The sequence below is a fragment of the Polistes dominula genome, unplaced genomic scaffold, assembly GCF_049000335.1.
Source record: "Polistes dominula isolate Pdom_NZ unplaced genomic scaffold, Pdom_raw_medaka contig_31, whole genome shotgun sequence".
Classification (NCBI taxonomy): domain Eukaryota; kingdom Metazoa; phylum Arthropoda; class Insecta; order Hymenoptera; family Vespidae; genus Polistes; species Polistes dominula.
This window is the reverse complement of record NW_028300925.1, coordinates 6878183-6898803: the sequence shown is the minus strand read 5'-3', so window position 1 is coordinate 6898803 and position 20621 is coordinate 6878183. Positions and strand designations below refer to the sequence as shown.

The window sequence follows — 20621 nt, the reverse complement described above, 5'->3', positions numbered from 1 at the left end:
CTAGCAAATCAATAATAACAACTGTATTATGTTTTAAACATTGTTTATCATATTTAAAGCATCCCTTTCGCGAGCTGAGACACGTATATTTGTGAAGTTACGCTCGAAAGAACAGATAAGCAGTGAGGAATATCTACGACTTGGTAATTCCGTACAACTTCAAAGAAATGCTAATCTAGATTCGGCGCCAGCCAATTCCGGTGAGAACCTTTACACCGATCGTGCAGGTATAAACGATTCCTTCTCGACGAACTTAAATTATTTTGATTATAATAATATTTAACTAAACAAATATAAAATAATAAATATAAAAATGTTCATTGCGTTTTCTCTACTAGCCGCTTATGGTAATCACTTTGTTCCTATCGATGGAGAAGACCTAAGCCACGAACGAGCGGTTCCGAGTAAACCAACGAGAAAACCACAGCACAAAAGACAAAGGACCAGTCCAACCCCACCAGATTCAACCATGATGCACAAAGAGCATACTATAACCTCTTTGAATCAGGTATTTATATACATTCATACATAACTTATTGTATTTCAAATATCAAATGTCTATAATAATCAAAATTATTCCTATTATTTAAATTTCATTTAATTACAATAATATAGAAATTGTAACTAATCTACGCATGGTAGTATACGTATTACTGTCCATTAATATAGAAAATCTTCTTTCTCTCTTTCTCTTTGCCTGCTCTCTCTCTCTTTTAATGGATTTTAAAATTCAACTTTATAACGTCAGCCCGGATATCATGAATCCGTAGAATCAACACCAACGTCCGGTGCAACTAGTCTGATGCCTCACCTCAGTTATATCATTTCAAGCATAAAGGTGAGGTTGTACTATAGTGCTTGACGACACGGATTGTACGGACTCTTTCGATATTATTTTCCTAACTTTGTCTAATGATTCATCAAAATTGTTTTACATTGAAATTATTACATCACAAGTAACTATTTTTTTATTTTTTGTAGGCCTATTGGCCATTCCAAAGTAACACAGGTTCCAGTAGAAGTCACAGAACAGCACCAGTTACTTTCATCGATGATACTCATAAGGAAATTTCAGTGGCAACTAAACGTACAACGCCCGACAGAAAAACTGGTCTAAGGTATCACAATTTTGAGGAGGACGATTTCGAAGATTTGTATCGAAACACAGCCATTCCTGACGATGTTCTTGAACCAGGCGAGGAAAGAATATTCATCAATGTTGATCCCTACGATCTAGACTCAGCCATATTTGGTATAAAACAAGAAGAAGATACTAATAAACAAACGTCTAACTTATCAGAGAAAAAAAATTCACCGAGTGTTACGAAATCAGACATGGATTATGTCGAGGAATCTTTGAAAAATGTTAAAAGACATTGGCAGGATGCTGCGAAACATCACAAAAATGATAGTTTCAACGATTATTCTGACGGGACGATCAACTCAGCAGGATCCTCGGATAATATTGGATTAGAAGTTTATTATATTCAGGATTCTACCACGAAAAATGTTGCTTCTTCTTTAGCAACGAATGAAGAAAATACATCAACTCGTACAATTCCATCAACGAATCTCGAAGATACTGAAATTTCAACGAAGATCTTTAATTATAAAAACGATAATAAATCAAATACGAATGATTCGATCTACGTAGACGAATTAGAAAAACGTCGAGCTAATGATTTCAACGAGGATCGTATTATTTCATCAACTAGATCTTTAGAAATTGAAGAAATTCATGGAAATTCAACAACGATAGAAGAATCAACGTTACCTAGTATTGAACACGTTGATTCCAAATCGACCGAACAAATCACAAAGGAATTATCTCATAGACCTGATCGAGGTAACTCAAGGGTGACTTCAAAGGGAACTCTGATGGATATATTTACGACGACTGATAGCATGAGGAAAACCGATTCTATAATTGGTTCGATTGGTGGTTTTGGTAAAAAAAATTTTACAAATAAAATTATTTTCTATCTGAAAAGATACTTGATTATTTGATTAAATTTAATTAAAATATTTATTTTTCTATTATTACAGATAATACAGAAGACCTGGTCTTCGAATGGGTGACAACTAATTGGTCGGATTGTTCCCAAACTTGTGGGGGTAGTGGTTTCCAGGTAAATTAATAAAATAAAATCGAAAACTATTTTATGGTAAAAATTGAACACTGTTAACAAGAATTTAAAAAATATTTTAGATGCGTGGTGCACAATGTACGATGCGTCCAATAAAATCGGGAAATTCAAGCCGTGCACCACCGAGAACATTGATAGGTGCAAATTTATGCGAAGACGCAGGACATCCAATGCCACAAAAAGTAAGACCTTGTGGAATTGAAAGATGTCCACAATGGCATACAACTGAATGGACGAATTGCGAATCTTCGAGGTGTTTTAATTGGAAAACGGCCATGCAAAGGCGAGATATTAGTTGTCGATTGATCGAGGAATTGGAAGATGGCGGACAAAATATTACTCAATTAGATTCGAATAAATGTGACGAAGCAACTAGACCTTTACAAAGGCAGGAATGTTATAATGATGCTTGTAAAGGTGTATGGAGAGTAGGTGAATGGTCTGAGGTAATTTAATCAAATTTATTTAAAAATGAGGTTTACGAAAATTTTTAGAAAATATAAGAAAAAGAAAATAATTTCATAAATTGTATTTTTTAGTGTATTGCATCTTGCGAAAAGGATGGTATAAAGTATAGGATACTTCAATGTGTATGGTATGGAACAAAAAAACCAGCTGGTAACGCGTGCAGAGATTTACCAAGACCACCAGTAATGAAAACGTGCAAAGGTCCACCTTGTCCTCAATTTCCAGGTGTTATCTTACTATGATAATACCCTTAATTCATTTGCAATAATTCGTAAACAACAAATACCTAAATAAAATCCGCACAAATATTGCTTATAAAATTCGGTTATGTTAGTGCATTAAGAAAAAATAAGTAATAATTAAATATTAATAAATTAAATAATAAAATATTAAAATACGAGTTTATTTAGTTAAGCGTCATTGATTTATAAAATTTAGTTGTTTATTTATAATTGTAATGCAAATGAATTAAAAATGATTATATTTTTAAATAGATTTCAAATAAAATAAATAAATGTTTGTTTTTAATATTTAATCGATTATTTTATTATATTTTATATTTTTTGTTTTATTTTACAGATGACTGTAAAGATCAATCGCCATTATGCAACAGAGTGAAATTTATGAACATATGTAAAGTGCAGTTTTATCAGAAGCAGTGTTGCGCGTCTTGTCGTCATCGTTAGCTCGAAGAAAGTGCGATCTTATGTGAAGTGCGGTGTGATGAAAAATCAAGGAGAAGATGATGATGATGATGATAATGATGAATGATGATGATACGATGATAACGATAACGATATACAGTAAGCGATGAAATACGGTTTTCAATCACGAAGAGATAAGAAAAAAATATATATATATCAAACAAAATATTTCAATCTCCATTCGTGATTTTTTTTATTAAACTGTTTCGCGAAGAATCTTATGATTAACTATCGTTAGAACAAAAAAATTATTATGCCGCCGTTAAAGAAGACTTGCAAGAGAAAAGAGCAGAAAAAAGAAAGGGCTTCGTTAAAATAATTCCATCTCTAAGCAAAACTATGGGAGAACAGTGAAATGAGAAAAAAAGTTGAATAAAAGTAATAATAATAATAAGAATTAAAAAAAAAAAATTAATAAAATAAAATAAATGAAGTAAAATTAAAAAATAAAATAACAAAAAAAAAGTAATAAAAAAAGAAAAACGAGATCAAAGAGCTTTCTCGTTTTGATGTTGATTGGATAATATTACGATGTAACGCGCTCACGATTATGTACTCTCAAAACAGTATCGACCAAGTTTTTATGTTCTTACGCGATTATGTTTATTCTCTTGTAGTTATTAATTAAAGCAAACAAACGTCAGAGGAATATAACAGCGTCGAGTATCGCGTTCCGCGAATAAGTGAAAAATAAATTCATTTTGAGAAAGATAAAAAAAGAAAAGAAGGAAATTAAACAAAATTAAATATAACAAAATATAAAATAACATTTTTAATAATAATAATAATAATAATCAGAATAAAAAGATGAACGGACACACACATATATATGCATTTTCATAGACACACACATATACACAACGCGCACAGATAAAAGAAATAAATAACAGTCATACAAACAAATACAGACAGATGAACACTAAACGCAGAAAAGAGCTGAAAATATCCTCGTTTCGTCCTAATTAAGCTATAATTTGTTGAACCACGTGTACGTTACGTGTACAGTTTGGCGCGAATCCTAATCGCGCATACTCTTGTGCCCTAGAAAAGAAATGGAAACGTGGAATTCGTCCAAAAAAGTTGAAGGTATATCTATATTGTTAAAGTTCAATGAGAAAGAGAGAGAAAGAGAAGTTGAGAGAGATTGTGAGAAATTGTGAGAGAGTGAGAGAGAAATGGCAAAAAGTTTCATTAACGCGTTTTCGAAAAAAAGATGATGATTATTCGCGTTAAATGTGCGATTGATAAGTATGTTATTAAAGTTTGTCAATGTTGATGTTTGAATCGCACGGCTTTAATAAACGGAAACACTAATTTTAATAACGGAAAAGTAAAAATCGGATATAAAAAAAATATTAAAGAAACTACGTATATTAAGTACCCATCCGCCTCTTTTCTTATCCTATCCACCCCGCTTCCCCTACAATCTAAACCCAAAACTACTCTTATTCTTCAACTTACTTCCCTCACCCCCTCGAATAATGAAAAGAGTCGGTGCAACAAGAACACACGTTCGTAACGGGTTTATTTTTTTACCATTTTCTTATCAAGCACAATCAAAGCTCCATTAGTTTCGATAAAAAAAGAAAAGAAAAACGAACGCGGGAAAAAAGAATGGAAGGAAGGAAGAAAGGGAGGAAATAAAGAATAAAGTAAAAATAAAACACGAGAGAAAATTATTTCCTAAAACTGAGACGCTATTTCGATTATATTTTAAGACTTTATAATAATAAAAATTATTATTATTATTAATAATACTGGAATATAATATAAGCACCGATATAATATTTTCCTTTTCCTCTTTCAAAATCCTCTTGAAAAAAAATTCCTTTTGCGAGTACATTCCGATTAGCGTCCATAGTTTTTTTTATATATTTTATTATATTTTATTTTAAATTTTTGCTATACATATATAAATACATATATGAATATATGAGAAAAAGAAGAAGTGGAAAAAGAAGAAGAAGAAGGAGAAGAAGAAGAAGAAGAGAAAGGAGAAAAAAAATAAAAAAGAAAAGAATTTAAACAAAAAAAATATATATATATGTATTAAATATTTGTTGCCAGATTACTTCTAAGTTAGCAAAAAAAATTTCATATGAAATGATTATATATATACATAGTATATAAATAAATACACACATATATATGTATATATACATATACATATATATATATGTATACATAGATATTAAATATTAAAAGTTAACTACAAAATGTAAGTTATACAGATAAATATAAATAATTATGCGCCTATAAGCGTCCTGTGAGGCGAACGTAAGCCAATAGATTCTAAGCAATAAATAAATTTAAAAAAAAACGTATAGGTATATAATATGTAATATAATATTTTGTTAATAACCTCTGGCGAAAATTCGTTAACATGGATAAAGAAAGAAAAAAAAAAAGATAAAAAACACATTCTATCGTTAGTCTAATCGCCCGAATTTACTTATGTGCCTCTAAACGCGTAATCGCAGAACCAATCGTCTTGCTGTTTACAGTTTCAAGAGAAAGAGAAAGAGAGAGAGAGAGAGAGAAAACAAAAAATCATTCTTGATAATTAGTGTCGCACCATCTCTTTCGAATTAGAAGGCCTCCCTCCCCTTAAAAATATACCAGGACGATATATATAAATATATATGTTACTTCAAATATTAATATTAATAATAATAATAATAATAATAATAATAATAAATTATAATAAAATAAAAGATTCTTTTTAAATTATTACATGTATATATCATTGGAGACTCGTACGACGTCGCTTACGCGCTTTCATTTTTGGTCATTTGAATTATTATTATTATAATAATAATAATAATAATAAAAAGGCAGAAAGATGATAAATAAATATTGTAAACAAATTTTCGAAAGAATAACGGCTGAGAATGTGTATTCGCCAAAACGAGCAGACTTAAAATAATACATAACATATATATATATATATATATATATATGTATGTATACATAAAACAAGTGTGTGAAATTTAAATATAAATAAATAAAGTTTAAAGTATATTTAAAAAATGTACAAGAATAAAAGCCACGAGGAGAAAAAGAAGAAGAAGGAGAAGAATAAAACGAAGATTAAAAAGAAAAAAGAAATAAAAGAGAAAAAACAAATTTGTATTACGAGCTACGTACGTAAACTAATTAAAGTGCACGCAAATACGAGAGACAAAAAGATATACGAATAGGGTGACTTTAGCATAAACATAAAAAAGTAAGCAAAAAAGATAAAAAAGGAAAAATGAAAGAACGAATGTGAGAGAGAAAGGAAGAAAAAAAAATGCGAAAAAAGAATTAATGCGCGGATAAAAGCATACCAGAAGCGAGTGCACCGCTTCACCAACACACATACATAGTTACAAAAACATACTTACTACATAAACATACATGCATATGTATGTTTGTACACCCAGCAACGAGAAGAAAACTCGAAAAGGACTGGAGGCCTTTGCTACTCGGTGTACTGCATATATATTGTCGGTATATTTCCATAAATTATTTCATTGAAATTAAATTCCTCTTTTCTTGGTAATATCTCACAGTCCTAAGTTTCACTATATATTCATATGTATATTCATCTGTTACATAAGTCATTTATTTATGATGAACTATTGCTATAACACAACTGCAAATTCTTTTCATGATAAATATAATCATGATTTTGTAAATATGAATCAATTTATTGAACAAATATATCTCTTAGTATTATTATTATAATTATGAATGATGATGACGAGGATGATGGTGATTATTATTATTATTATTATTATTATTATTATTATTATTATTATTATTTTTATTTTTATTTTTATTATTATTACTGATTGAGACAAAGCATTATTATTGTTCATTCTATCTCTATGTAAATATGTAATTGCCTAATGCGAATAAAACCAGAGGATATATCACTGCATAAATCACAATTTTCTTATTCCCAGACATACAAATATTCTTATATAATGATTATTGTATAATTAATATTATTTATTGCTTATTTAATTGACATATCATTCACATACTAAAATACATGACTTAAATGCAAAATCACACAATCAAGAAAGAAAAAAGCTATTGGTTTAATTTGAATATTGAAGATCCCAAACATTAAAAATTTCTTCCTCAGTCATAGGCCAGAGTTTCTCCAATAATGTCCAGCCAGTTTTTTGAGTAGTAAGAAGATATTTATTCTTAGGATCGTTTAAATAAGAATAAGCACCCATTACAAGACTCTGGCAGATCCTAGCACAAACACTGACTTTGAGAATTTTCTTCTCCAAGTAGGTCAATTTTCTAATACTTTGATACCCCTCGATCACGTGTTTGCATTCAGCAATGTCTTTACTTTGGAGTAACATGTAACAAATAGCTATAGCAAGTTCGAATATGAGACAAGTTTTTTGCGAATCACCGAAATCGATGATCGCAATAATGTCGGTCCCATCGTCGTTAATTAAAATATTTTGTTCGTTCAAATCACCGTGTATCATGCCTTGTTCGAGAATCGGTACGAATTTGAGGACATCATTTTCAAAAGTACGAATTACTGCGCTAGCCAATTCTCTTTGAGTTTCATCAGGCACAGCGTATACAAATGAATGAAGTTTCGGCACGGATATCAACATCCACATACTTCTGTGATGTTCATAAGCTGGGTGATAAAATTTGGAGAGTCTTGTGTCCAGATCGGCTGTTAAATGTCCAACCTTAAACAGCAATTCCTTGCTCAAATACTTTACACGACTCAATAATTGACCTGGTTGATATATGAATAGTCTTATCACGTAACTTTCCTCGGAATTGTTAATCTTCTCCGAAGAATAATATGCACCAGTTAAATTTTTAACAGGAATTGGGCATTTGAAATAACCCTTCAAAAATATCAACATTTCGGTTTGCGCTTCTATCACCTGAGTATTCCGGGAATCCAATAAATTTATGATTTTAAAAACATATCCGTGTTCACTGATTTCTGATATATAAGGATTATCATGTGATTTTGTACAATGTACGTGATAATTTCTATCATCATAAGCATTCAACTCATTGATGTCCGTCACTGTAATACCATAAATCTTGAATAAAAGTTCGATGGCTGTTTTTTCATTCGTATTTGGACGTATACGTTGACCAGGTGATAACAGCGTGTTAGTTTTTTCCATTTTGTTTGATCCTGTTATCAATGAATATAATCAGTGATATTAAACAATTTTTTTTTTATGTATTTAGATTATAAATATCTCGGTTATTTATGGTTTTATGGAAAAAACAGTCTATTTGAAAAATGATAAGATATGATTCTATTTCAAAGATCATATATTTGTAAATATTAAAGTAATATTTGTTTAAGTGAAATATGTTTTTTAATAAATTAATGTATGCAACGCGAAGTCTCTATAAAAAAAGAAATCCATAAAACTATAAATTATGGAGATATTTAAGTGCTCTGATTTAAATGATACTCTCTATATATTATATTTATATATTGCTAAAGAAAAGTACTGGCACAGATTACATTTGTTTATAATATTCATTGGAAAAAAAAATTATTTTTTGTATGTTGCATCTATTTAATTTCTATAATTAATAAATCTAACCATAAGAAACGTAATTTATAAAAATCAATTAAATAAAAATTTGCACACCTTTTACAAATTTTTGTCATTATAGAAAAATTAAATCAGTACTTTTATTCGTCATTATATAAATATATACGTATCTGCATCCTTTATGTCAAGTATAATAGATCGATGAGCATCCAATGAAAAAACAATCGATTTATATATTACTTTCATCACTTCATAAAAAAACATTGAAAGATAAAAGGTTGATGAACTCTCTACACAAATATCAATGCATAAGACAATTATAGTATCAAGATTTACTATACCTATAATTAAATATTAAAGAAATTATTTTCTCATTAAAAATAAAACATTAATTTTATATAAAAACCAATAAGAACGCACCTCGTATTCCACAAATATCGATATTATTTAACAACATATAATTTATCACTAGGAAATCGGTAATATTCGTGTTAAAAATATAAATATATGTATATGAACGATACAGTCAATACGACGTCTTAATTCTTGAAAGGGAAGAAGTCGTTTAAAAATTTAAACGACAATCGTCTCTAACGCGGACGTGATTCATATTACAATACTGTGTATCATTGTCAGTCAACAAGAAAATGAGAGGGTACTACAAACCATGTCAACAACTTCTAGTCACATATCTCTTAATTGTACCTACAGAATTGTTTTTATCAGTCAAGAATTTTTTTAAATAAAAATTTCCGACCTTTTATTGTTTTTAGCTGATAAAATTGTAAATAAGAACATCAAAAATATAGAAAAAGAAAAATCTTAATAATTTAAAATCTTTGCTACAATTATGTTAATTATTTTGATTGTTAAATCAAATATTACTTTGATTATTTTTTTTTTCAACTTTATTGATATGATTTATTTAAATGTATTTGATTATTTCGCGTAATTCGATTGGTAGTCTGCGCATGCTCAATAAATTGCATGTTACATTCAAAATCACAAAAGTTTACCGCCCGAATTTGCCATTTCCGTTAGTTCCTAACCTATATCAATGGATTCATTATCGTGCACTTAGAATTATTATTTATTTAAAAAAAAGTATTTATATATATTTATTTGTGTATAAAAAAGAAGATAATAAGTTATATTTGCAATAGATTTCTTATCATCTTGAAGGTTTTTGTAAATTTTCAAAATGCCGACCATAGCCGTCAAACGAGATTTATTATTTAAAGCGCTTGGAGAAACATATTGTAAGAAAATTACTATAGTTGTTTACTTATCTCTTTTATATGATTTTTCTTTAATTAAGTAATTATTTAAAAATCATATGGCGGGCATTTAAATATTGTTTCATTACAAATATTTATGTTAAGTAATAATAGACAATTTTGCATCATTTGATTCCATGCATTGTTAATTGCATGAGGATTAAATAATATTTAGCTTTTAATTTAAATTAAGCAGTGATTATTTGATTGCAGCTGAAGAAGAATTTCAAAATGTTTGCTTCGAATTTGGTTTGGAATTAGACGATGTGGTAAGAATTTCAATCCACTGTTAATCTATTTAAAACTTTAAGCAACAAATTATTTTGTATGTGTTGTTCCTTTTTAGACTACAGAAAAACAAATGATAGCAAAGGAACAAGGTTCTGAGCAAAGTGTTGGTGCATCAGAAGAAATTATTTATAAAATTGATATTCCAGCTAACAGATATGATTTGTTATCTTTAGAAGGTCTTGTAACAGGGTTACTAGTATTTTTAAATAAGTAAGTACAAGTTCATCAAATTTGTTGGGATTGGTCTTAAATCAAATAAAAAGAATGATTAACTTTATTCCTTTTATAGAAGTCATGTGCCACGCTACGAAATAATAAAACCAGCAACACCAGAAGAAATTGTAATGAAAAAAGAAGTAAGTATATAAACTATTAAAAATTACTAATAATGAATAAAATGAAAAATTCTACAGTTACATATTAAAACATTCTAGTGTTTACAAGTAAGAGAACATTTAGTCGCTGCCATTTTACGTGGTATTACTTTTACCCAAGATTCTTACAACAGTTTCATTGATCTTCAAGACAAATTACATCAAACTATAGGAAGAAAACGAAGTATTGTATCAATTGGTACACATGATTTAAACACTATTAAAGGACCATTTGTATATGATGCGAAACTACCAAATTCTATTCGTTTTAAACCACTTAATCAAACAAAAGAATATACTGGGACAGAAATAATGGAGTTATATGCGGTAAATATATTTTGATAAAAAAAAGAAAGAAAAAGAAAGAGAATTAAGAATTATTATAAAATATTCTTATTTTTTTAGAATCATGTGCAACTTAAACAGTATTTACCAATTATTAAAGATAGTCCTGTATATCCTATAATATATGATAGTAATGGTGTTGTATTATCATTGCCACCCATAATTAATGGGGATCATTCGAAAATCACTCTCAATACTAAAAATGTATTTATAGAATGCACTGCAACTGACCTCAATAAGGTATATACATATGTTTAATTTGATTCAATATAATATGCAAAATTTAAATAAATTTTAATAAATTTTTCAGGCAAAGATTACAGTAGATACTATAGTTTGTGCATTCAGTGTATACTGTGCAAAGAAGTATACAGTGGAAAATGTAAAAGTAGTTTATCCAGATAATAAAATATATTATCATCCAGAGTTGAGCTATCGTACAGAAGAAATAAATAGTGAAAAAGCAATAAATTATATTGGAATCAAGTAAGTTTAATTAAATTGTATGATTATTAATTACTCTACTAAACTATAATAATATAATTTAGAAAAACTCCAGAAGAGATAGCGAAATTACTTTCAAAAATGTCGTTAGAAGCAACAGTAAAAGAAAATGATAATATTGTTGTCAAAATACCTCCAACGAGAAGAGATGTTTTACATCCGTGTGATATTTACGAAGATATAGCCATTGCTCATGGATATAATAACATAGAAAAAAATTTCCAGAATTAAATACTATTGCTGTAGAAGTAAGTAATACACATACGAAATAATAAATGTTGATCGTTTACCTAACACATGAAAAAATATTTTATGTATAAATATATATTTTTTAATTTAAGTTCCCGCTTAATAAATTATCAGATCAATTACGTGAAGAATTGTCACGTGCAAGTTTCACTGAAACATTAACGTTTTCATTGGTAAGTTAAATGTAGAAAAACTAATATCATAGATGATTAAATATAGAAAAAATGATAATTAAAAGTATATAATGTTACAGTGTTCGAGGGATGATATTTCAAAAAAATTAGGTTATAAAATAGAGAATGTACCAGCCGTTCATGTAACTAATCCAAAAACCTTAGAGTTTCAGGTAAAATATTTGGAATCATGTATAAAAGCAAATAAATATATCTTTATTGTATCTATTATTTGTTATTACAGGTTGCACGTACAACTTTATTACCAGGATTATTGAAAACTATAGCCGGAAATAAAAAGATGCCGTTACCTTTGAAATTATTTGAAATTTCTGATGTTGTTTTACTCGATGCTACAGCAGATGTTGGTGCACGTAACAAAAGATATTTGTGTGCGGTGTATTATAATAAAACTGGAGGTTTTGAGATAATCCATGGTTTACTGGATAGAATTATGCAAGTACTAGAAGTACCGAGGAGCACAGATAAAAAAGATACTGGATATTATTTACGTGCAGCAGATGGTAAAACTAACTTTTAATAATTAATCTCTTATTTAAAAATGTCTTTAATGTAATATGTGACATCTTACAGATCCAACTTTCTTTCCACAAAGATATGCAGAAGTAATATATAACAACAAAGTTATTGGCAAAATAGGAATTTTACATCCAGATGTACTTAGTAAATTTGAGTTAAATTTACCATGCTCTGCATTAGAAATTGACGTAGAACCATTTCTGTGAAATGTTAAATAATGTCTGTACTTATAAATAGTACATATACAACAAGTAAAACGAAAAAAATACAAAAATGACAAAGTAATTTACATACCTGATACTAATTAATAATGTTTTGTATTTTCACTGTGATCTACAATTAACTGCAACAATAAAATACGTTTTTAAACACTTTAAACTAATGCGACTGACTCCATGACAAACAAACATAACCTTGGAAAAGTACGTATAAAACTAAATAACTACATAATTTCATCTTAGATTATTCACTTAATTTTATTTTATGAACAATTTCACAAATTATAAATAATATCTCATAATAATAATATAAATGATTAAAAATAGTTAATTGAATTTTTCTGATTATATTTTGCTCAATATTTAATTTTGATAGGGTTAAACTGTGGATTAACTATTTTAACATGTTTCATAAACGTGTTTTATATTTAACATATTACAAATGATTGAATTTAAATGATCAAAAATTCTTTTTCATACATAGTATTAAAATAAATAAAATTTATTTATTTATATAACAAAAAATATTACTATGGAAAAAGACAAAATTTGGAAATATTTATTTAGTAAAACATAACAGTTGGTAGGCCTAGTTTGGTAAAATATCCGGTGATATTTTCAAATTGATTAATTTAACGTATACCACAAAATAATTACGTGCTTTCTTCGTGATCTTATGTATATAATATATTGTTTTTAGTTGAAAAATATGATTAATGCTTCACGTAACTTCATTAATTATGAAAAAGGTAAGTTTATTGACAAATAAAAATATTCTTCCATTTTATTTTTAATTAAAGTGTTTTAAAACATTTGCTTGTACGTAATGTTGTGTTGTGTATTTATAGGTAATAACAAGTGTTATGATATTTTATTATATTAATTAACATTAATTCTTTTTATCCTATTATAATGTTTATAATTATTTTAACATTTATTTATGCCTGAAGTAATAAAATAAAATTGTTACGATTATAATAAATATTTACTTCAATTTGTGAAAATGACAAGCAGGTTGATAATAGTTTGACTTAGCATACACACAAACATTATTATTATTATTGTGTCATAGCATACATAATAAAATATGTTAGAAATAAATATTATAAAAATATATTTTATTATAAATAGATAAGTGCATCATTCAAGATAAATCACTCAAAGGAATTATTGAAGGAAATGATGTTCGCAAAACAGCTGAAGAAATGGATGAACAAAGAGAAAAGTTACTTGCTTATGAATACCTTTGTCATTTAGAGGAAGCAAAAAAGTAATTTATTATAATGTCCGTTTAAATTAAAATATTATGCATATAATAAAAGATTAATAATAAATTGTAATACTGTTAAAATTATATTTTATTTTTATTTCTTTAGATGGATAGAAGCATGTATAAAAGAAAACCTTCCTCCAACAACAGAATTAGAAGAAAATTTAAGAAATGGTGTTTATTTGGCAAAATTAGGTCATTTTATAGCTCCAGAAATTTTTCCTTCACACAAAATTTATGATTCCGATCAGCGAAAATATCAACTTAATGGATTACAGTTTAGACATACTGATAATATTAATTATTTTTTAAAATGTCTTCAGTCGATGGAGTTACCTTTTGTATGTTAACATTTGTATTTATAAATGTTGAATGTTTAATATAAAACAAATGAATGTATTTATATTATTTATATTTTTTCAGACATTCCAACCTGAAACGACAGACATATACGACAAGAAGAATATGCCACGTTTAATATATTGTATACATGCACTTAGTACACACTTATTTAAACTAGGAAAAGCACCTAAAATTCAAGACTTGTATGGAAAAGTTAATTTTACAGATGAAGAAATTGATGCTGTCAGTAAAGAATTACGCAAATATGGTATTCAAATGCCATCGTTTCAAAAAATTGGTGGCCTATTAACTAATAGTATAGCTGTGGATATAGCTGCGCTTCATGCAGCAGTAATAGCTATAAACGAAGCTATTACTAAAAAAGTAAGATTGAAAATTATCATATAAGTGTATTGGACTTTTAAACGAATTGATTTTTTTTATCTATTATTAAGTTGTGAATATAAAATTCAAGGATCAAGTTGTGATGTTAAATACTTTACAAGAGAAGGCAGCACAGTTAAATAACATTTATATTGAATATATTCAAGATTATTTGGAAGCTTTGTATGACGCACAAGATAGTAAAAGACAAGCTGCGCTTAACAGAGTAAGTTATATTCAAAAATATTTTAAATACTAATAAAATTACAATATTGATGTAATTATGAAATTTATGTTACATTATATTTTTGTATAGTCTTTGAATGACAGTTATGTACCAGATGCATACGATGAACTATTAACTCAGGCAGAAATTCAGGGTCATATCAATCATGTGAATGGTATGCTTACAATTTGTTTAAATATGTTTTTTTTTGTATATATAACATCATATGATATTAACTAATGATCATTAAATTGTTGCAAATAGTTCAACAAGCAGGAAAAAATATTATTGAATCAATTCAAATGAATAATGACAGATTAATCATAGCCTTAGAAGCACCTGCATTACATTTACAGGTAAGTTACAGAAATATTTTTTATTCAAATCATTAAAATATTTAGTTATTTTAATTTATTTTTTAGAATATCACACCTAGCAATGTAGAAGTTTATAAGGAAAAATTATCGCAATTAATAGAAAGTCCCGAATGGTATAATAATTATTCTGAAATGAATCATCATTGGCAATATTTACTGCAAAATACTATTGACTCAGCGAATGATGAAGTACTTAAAATTCAAAAACGTTAGTTATCTCCACCGATATTTATATATATTTAAATGAATATTAGAAAAGTATACGCACGTTATATTTATCTTTATATTTCAGGTAAAGAAGCTTTAAGATTTTTAAATGATACTTTACTGGATGGTGGAGTAACCGAATTTTATAAGGCTTTAAAAAATCCATATCTTGAATTAACTAATGTAGATAAATTTGCTCTGCCTTTATATTATGAAGAAATGAAAATTGATCTTATGGAATGTGGGACGGATCTTACTTATAATGATATAGTTGTTAGTATTAAAGTATTGTCAGCAATAGCAGCAATTTCTAAAGCAGTGGATCAAGGAGATGCATATGCAGTTTACGATGCTCTCAAAAATCCTGATGCGCATGTTATGAACTTAATTGATGAATATAAGATGAAATATTTTTGTGCGTTACAAAATTTACGCCTTAAAAAAACTGTCCAAACGCCAAATAGTATGTAATATATTAACGTATAATGATATACAAGACTGTATCGAAATTTCCAATGAAGAGTATAAACAAGATAACAAAGTAATGCAAGCATTGACACAATTGAATGTAGCCTTGAAAGATAATAATCCATATACTGTAACTGAAGCTTTTGCTGAATTAGAATTAATGTTACTTTGGTCGTTAACTTCTATGGATCCTACACATGTTTTCAAATTGCTAAAAAATATTGCTTCAAAGAAAACGACCTATGATCATAACTTATGTTTGTCAGAGGTGGAGGAAGCAATGAAGCGTATTGAAATAGCAGACATCGAAATTGAACGTTCAATCAAATGGCATGCTACAATTAACGATTGTCTGGATCAGAATAATCTGGATGATTTTATGCGACAGGATTTATGTCATGAGGTATATATGACGAAATGGGTAGAACAAGATTCGGATGAAATTAAAAAGAATAAGTTTAATATATTTTGTAATTTAAGAAAAGTAAAGCTTGAAAAATATCATTGCCCGTTTATTACATACATCTCTAGTGAAAATATCGAAGCATATTTGAATATAAAAGAACGTACAGTCACATGGGATTTACCTGAAGATTTTTCAGAAACTCATTACGTCACTGAGAATGATGTTAAATATATACAAAAATATTATCCGATGGAAGATCTGCATAACTACTTAACGATTAAAGAATGTATGGTTATTAGGATGCAAGCTCGAATTCGAGGATATTTATTACGTAAGAAATATAAATTAAATTATTTCAATAATAAAAAAATAATAAAAATACAAGCATGGTGGAGAGGTATATTGCAACGGAAACGTTATATTGCATTACTCAATCAAATACACGCAAAAAATGATTTATTCTCTTATCAAAATAATACCACTAAACTAATGAAGACCGAATATATTGATGTGCTAGACATATATCGAGATTATGAACCACAAATCATAAAGATCCAGGCTCTTTGGCGTGGACGAGCAGCTAGAAGAGCTTTCAATTCATTATTACATATGGAAAAACCGCCGTTTCCTGTGGTCAGACATTTTTCTGCAATTTTAAATTTCAACGCCCAAGATTACGACAAGGATTTACAATTACAGCATTTAAAACACGAAGTCGTTCAAATTATAAGACACAATCAGAACTTGTCGCAACAATTAGACAGTATGGATATTAAAATTGGTTTATTGATTCAAAATAGAATAACTTTGCAGGATGTAGTTACGCATGGTAAAAGTTTAGAAAATCTTGCGAAACAGAGAAATAATAAGGATAATAAAAGTTCGGGAATACCGGATAATTTGTCAACACAAAAAGGATTGAAATCGTTGACTAAGGAAGGCCGTAAAAAACTCGAGGGTTATCAACATTTATTTTACACGTTACAAACTAATCCATCATATTTATCTAAATTATTATTTTTATTGCCGCAAAGTAAAACAAACAAATTTTTACAAAATGTCATTTTGACATTATTCAATTTTGGATCAAATATCAGAGAAGAATATTTGTTATTGAAGCTTTTTGGCAGCGCGTTACAAGAAGAAATAAGATGTAAATTTCAAAAACCGTCTGAAGTTGTTACTGGAGATCCGTTGGTATTAAAATTAGTAGTGAATTATGCCAGACAATTAAATGGTCAACGAGCATTAAGACAAATAGTTGGACCCTTAATAGAAAATATTATATCTGACAAGACTCTGGCGATAGAAACAAATCCTGTGGATGCTTACAAATGTTGGAGAAATCAATTGGAAATGGAAACTGGTGAAGCTCAGAGTCTTCCATATACCGTATCCCATCAAGAAGCATTAACTTACGAACCTGTAAGAAAAAGATTGAACGAAAGTGTTAATGTGCTAAGAAAAACTGCGTTAGAATTTTTAACAAAAATAACCGAATCCCGTAATTTAATACCTTATGGAATGTTGTACGTGGCCAAAGTATTACACGATACGTTAAGAGAAAAATTTCCAAATAGTCCAGAAAAAGATATTTTAAAAGTAGTTGGAAATTTAATTTATTATCAATTTATAAATGCTGCCATTGTAGCACCAGATGCTTTTGATATCATTACATTACCAGTTGATAGGACGCTATTGAACGATCAAAGAAGAAATTTAGCTTGCATAGCCAAAATATTACAATTTGCTGCTTCCAAAAAAGGAGTAAATATTTTTTATTAAATTAATGTAATATAAATCATTTTTTATGTGCTTACTACACATATTAAATATTTCAGTTTGGTGAAGAAGCTACGCACTTGAATTGTTTGAATCCATTTATTATCGAGTGTCACGAAAAATTTAAAAAATTTTTCCGATATTGTTGCCAAATAGAAGACCTAGAAGAACATTTTAGTATTCACGAATACACAGAAGCTACGCTCATACATAAACCAGAAATTTATATTTCTTTACAGGCAAGTAATAAATAAATAAATAAATAATAAATTATTAAAATATAATAACAAAATAATATATATATGTTTCAGGAAATTTGTGATACACATTGTCTAATGTTAAAATATCAAGATCAAATAGCACCTGATCCATTAGATCCGCTTCACGATTTATTAGATGATTTAGAATCTGCACCAACCGTAGCATCGTTATTAGGAATATGTAAGAATAATGTAATGAATGAATTAAAAAGAAAAGAAAAACATTTAAAGAATTAATTTATATTTAAATTAATTTAATATTTTTTTGGAATGATTTAGCTGATACGATGTGCGAAGGAAATTTGGCGAGACTTGGCAAAACAGAAGTGTGTTTGGTGCTTACAAATAAATTTGAGATTCCAGAAGATGAAGATACGAATTTAAGTAAATTATTTATTAAAACTAAAGAGCTTTTGGTTTCTGTGCTTCAATTTTTAAAGGGTCCGACGTTAGTCGATGCTTTAGCAATTACATCTTCTCCTGTAGACAACAAAATATTGAACACTTCAAAATACAATTCCGTGTCGCCTATGTTGAACATTAGTCATAAAAGGTAATAATTTTGGTTTGTTTATTTTTTGATTATTTTTCGATGAAATAAAACTAACTTTTTCTTTTTTATTTATAGCTCATCATTGAATGATTGCAAGTTTCAATTATCCGTATATCTGAATAAATTACGACTTGGAGGATGGGTCAGTAAGGAGGACGGTTATCAAAATATTATAACGGCAGTTGCAAAAGATCTTTGTAATAAGGGAAAATATAGAATCATAAGAAATAACGAACTTAAAACTTTACATATAACTAAACGGAGTTTAGAAGAGAAAACCAGATATTATCAAGAACAAGTCGAATATTACAATAAATATATACAAAAGTGTTTAGAAAATTTACATACTGGAAAAGGGTATATGCATATATTACATATAAATATAAATATTTTTATATTGTCACAGTATTAATAGTTAGATTTTTATTGAACTTAAAATATTAAAAAGTAATTAATGTTGCAGATCCATTCGAGCATTACACATGGCACAAAAAGATCATAGAAAATTAAAATCCAAAATGACATTAAAGTATTCAGCTGCGAAATTGCAAGAGAAAGGTGTACTCTTAGAAGTAGACGGTCTTCCACTTTCTCAATGGAAAAACGTCCTTTTTGAAATAAGTCCTACAGAATATAATGGCCTTTTTACTGTACATTGTAAATTTATGGGAGTAAACATGGAAAAGGTAAACATCGATATTCAAAAATTACTTGAATTACAATACGAAGGTTCAGCGATAATGGACATGTTTGGAAAAGCCAAAGTCAATGTAAATTTACTTTTGTATTTGTTGAATAAGAAATTTTATGGTAAAATCTAAGAAGTTTGGATAAACAAAGTATAATGAAGAAGTAAATGATTTTATAATTTGACGCATTGTTTTTTTTTCTTTTTTTTTATAAAAATTACGTGCTATACATAAATTTAAAAAAAAACAAACAAATGAAATCAATTTTATACACATTTCTTAATAAAAACATTACCATAATTTTTTTGAATCTAATTAAAACAAATTAAAAAATAATTAAACAACTGCCATGGAAAACTAATTCAACGCGTTCTATCTTTTCTACTTATTAGCAAACTAGGTACTAAATACTAGAAATTATACACACACTTATGCATTTCTTATTATAGCTTTTATACTTTTCCTATTCAAAATGCATACACGCCCGATTATATACAGTCATATAACACTATCTACAGCTTCGTACCATAATATTACATACATTATAAACTATTTTTTTACAAAAATATACATAAATGTACATAGGCAACACTCAACTATAATAAATTAAGCAGCCTCTATACATAATTAAGAGATCAAAACATTTTTGTATCATGTTAAAAAGAAAAATTTGTTTTATATAATAAATAATTGATAAAATATAATATAATATAATATGATAAAAGTAAAATAATAATACAATGATTAATAATATAAACAATAAGTTTTTATAAATATTTTATAAGTTTTTATAAAAATTTAATAAAAAA

At 27.9% G+C, this 20621-nt stretch overlaps 4 protein-coding genes across 11 annotated transcripts in view; 3 read left to right on the top strand and 1 right to left on the bottom strand.

Moving 5' to 3' along the window:
- The window catches only part of nolo (ADAMTS-like no long nerve cord), a 241059-nt gene extending 233811 nt beyond the window's left edge, over window positions 1–7248 (top strand). For 3 of the 6 annotated variants that reach the window (XM_015334210.2, XM_089171173.1, XM_015334194.2), the window contains 8 exons: window positions 60–227; window positions 339–508; window positions 749–838; window positions 982–1948; window positions 2047–2129; window positions 2210–2593; window positions 2687–2840; window positions 3195–7248. In XM_015334210.2, the coding sequence (XP_015189696.2) occupies window positions 60–227; window positions 339–508; window positions 749–838; window positions 982–1948; window positions 2047–2129; window positions 2210–2593; window positions 2687–2840; window positions 3195–3301 (2123 nt within the window). In that variant the 3' untranslated portion in view covers window positions 3302–7248. The remainder of the gene's footprint in view (window positions 1–59; window positions 228–338; window positions 509–748; window positions 839–981; window positions 1949–2046; window positions 2130–2209; window positions 2594–2686; window positions 2841–3194) is intronic. The other 3 variants (XM_015334199.2, XM_015334205.2, XM_015334215.2) reach the window with 3 other exon arrangements.
- LOC107073488 (hydroxylysine kinase) lies at window positions 3400–13272 on the bottom strand. Of its 3 annotated transcripts, XM_089171177.1 has the most exons (3): window positions 9298–9430; window positions 8974–9218; window positions 3400–8501 (listed from the first exon to the last, which is right to left on the bottom strand). In XM_089171177.1, exon 3 carries the CDS (start codon window positions 8488–8490, stop codon window positions 7408–7410), a length of 1083 nt encoding a protein of 360 aa, XP_089027303.1. In that variant the 5' UTR covers window positions 8491–8501; window positions 8974–9218; window positions 9298–9430; the 3' UTR covers window positions 3400–7407. The 3 variants fall into 3 exon arrangements, with proteins under 3 accessions (XP_089027303.1, XP_015189672.2, XP_015189664.2); XM_015334186.2 differs by lacking the exons at window positions 8974–9218; window positions 9298–9430 and adding an exon at window positions 12925–13272; XM_015334178.2 differs by lacking the exon at window positions 8974–9218 and having other exon boundaries at window positions 9298–9470.
- beta-PheRS (phenylalanine--tRNA ligase beta subunit) lies at window positions 9926–13008 on the top strand. Its single transcript, XM_015334170.2, is given in 13 exon segments — window positions 9926–10136; window positions 10368–10423; window positions 10501–10655; window positions 10735–10801; window positions 10880–11146; window positions 11225–11404; window positions 11475–11650; window positions 11713–11882; window positions 11885–11916; window positions 12010–12090; window positions 12171–12263; window positions 12335–12614; window positions 12685–13008. Coding segments are annotated over 13 exon segments (1767 nt in total). The 5' UTR covers window positions 9926–10078; the 3' UTR covers window positions 12837–13008.
- Window positions 13273–13438: 166 nt separating the features above from the next.
- LOC107073463 (ras GTPase-activating-like protein IQGAP1) lies at window positions 13439–20572 on the top strand. Its single transcript, XM_015334144.2, is given in 15 exon segments — window positions 13439–13597; window positions 13980–14118; window positions 14225–14459; window positions 14542–14844; window positions 14936–15070; window positions 15161–15245; window positions 15335–15426; window positions 15493–15655; window positions 15740–16119; window positions 16121–18295; window positions 18370–18549; window positions 18622–18751; window positions 18850–19123; window positions 19199–19480; window positions 19587–20572. Coding segments are annotated over 15 exon segments (4971 nt in total). The 5' UTR covers window positions 13439–13557; the 3' UTR covers window positions 19945–20572.
- The last annotated feature ends 49 nt before the right edge of the window (window positions 20573–20621 follow it).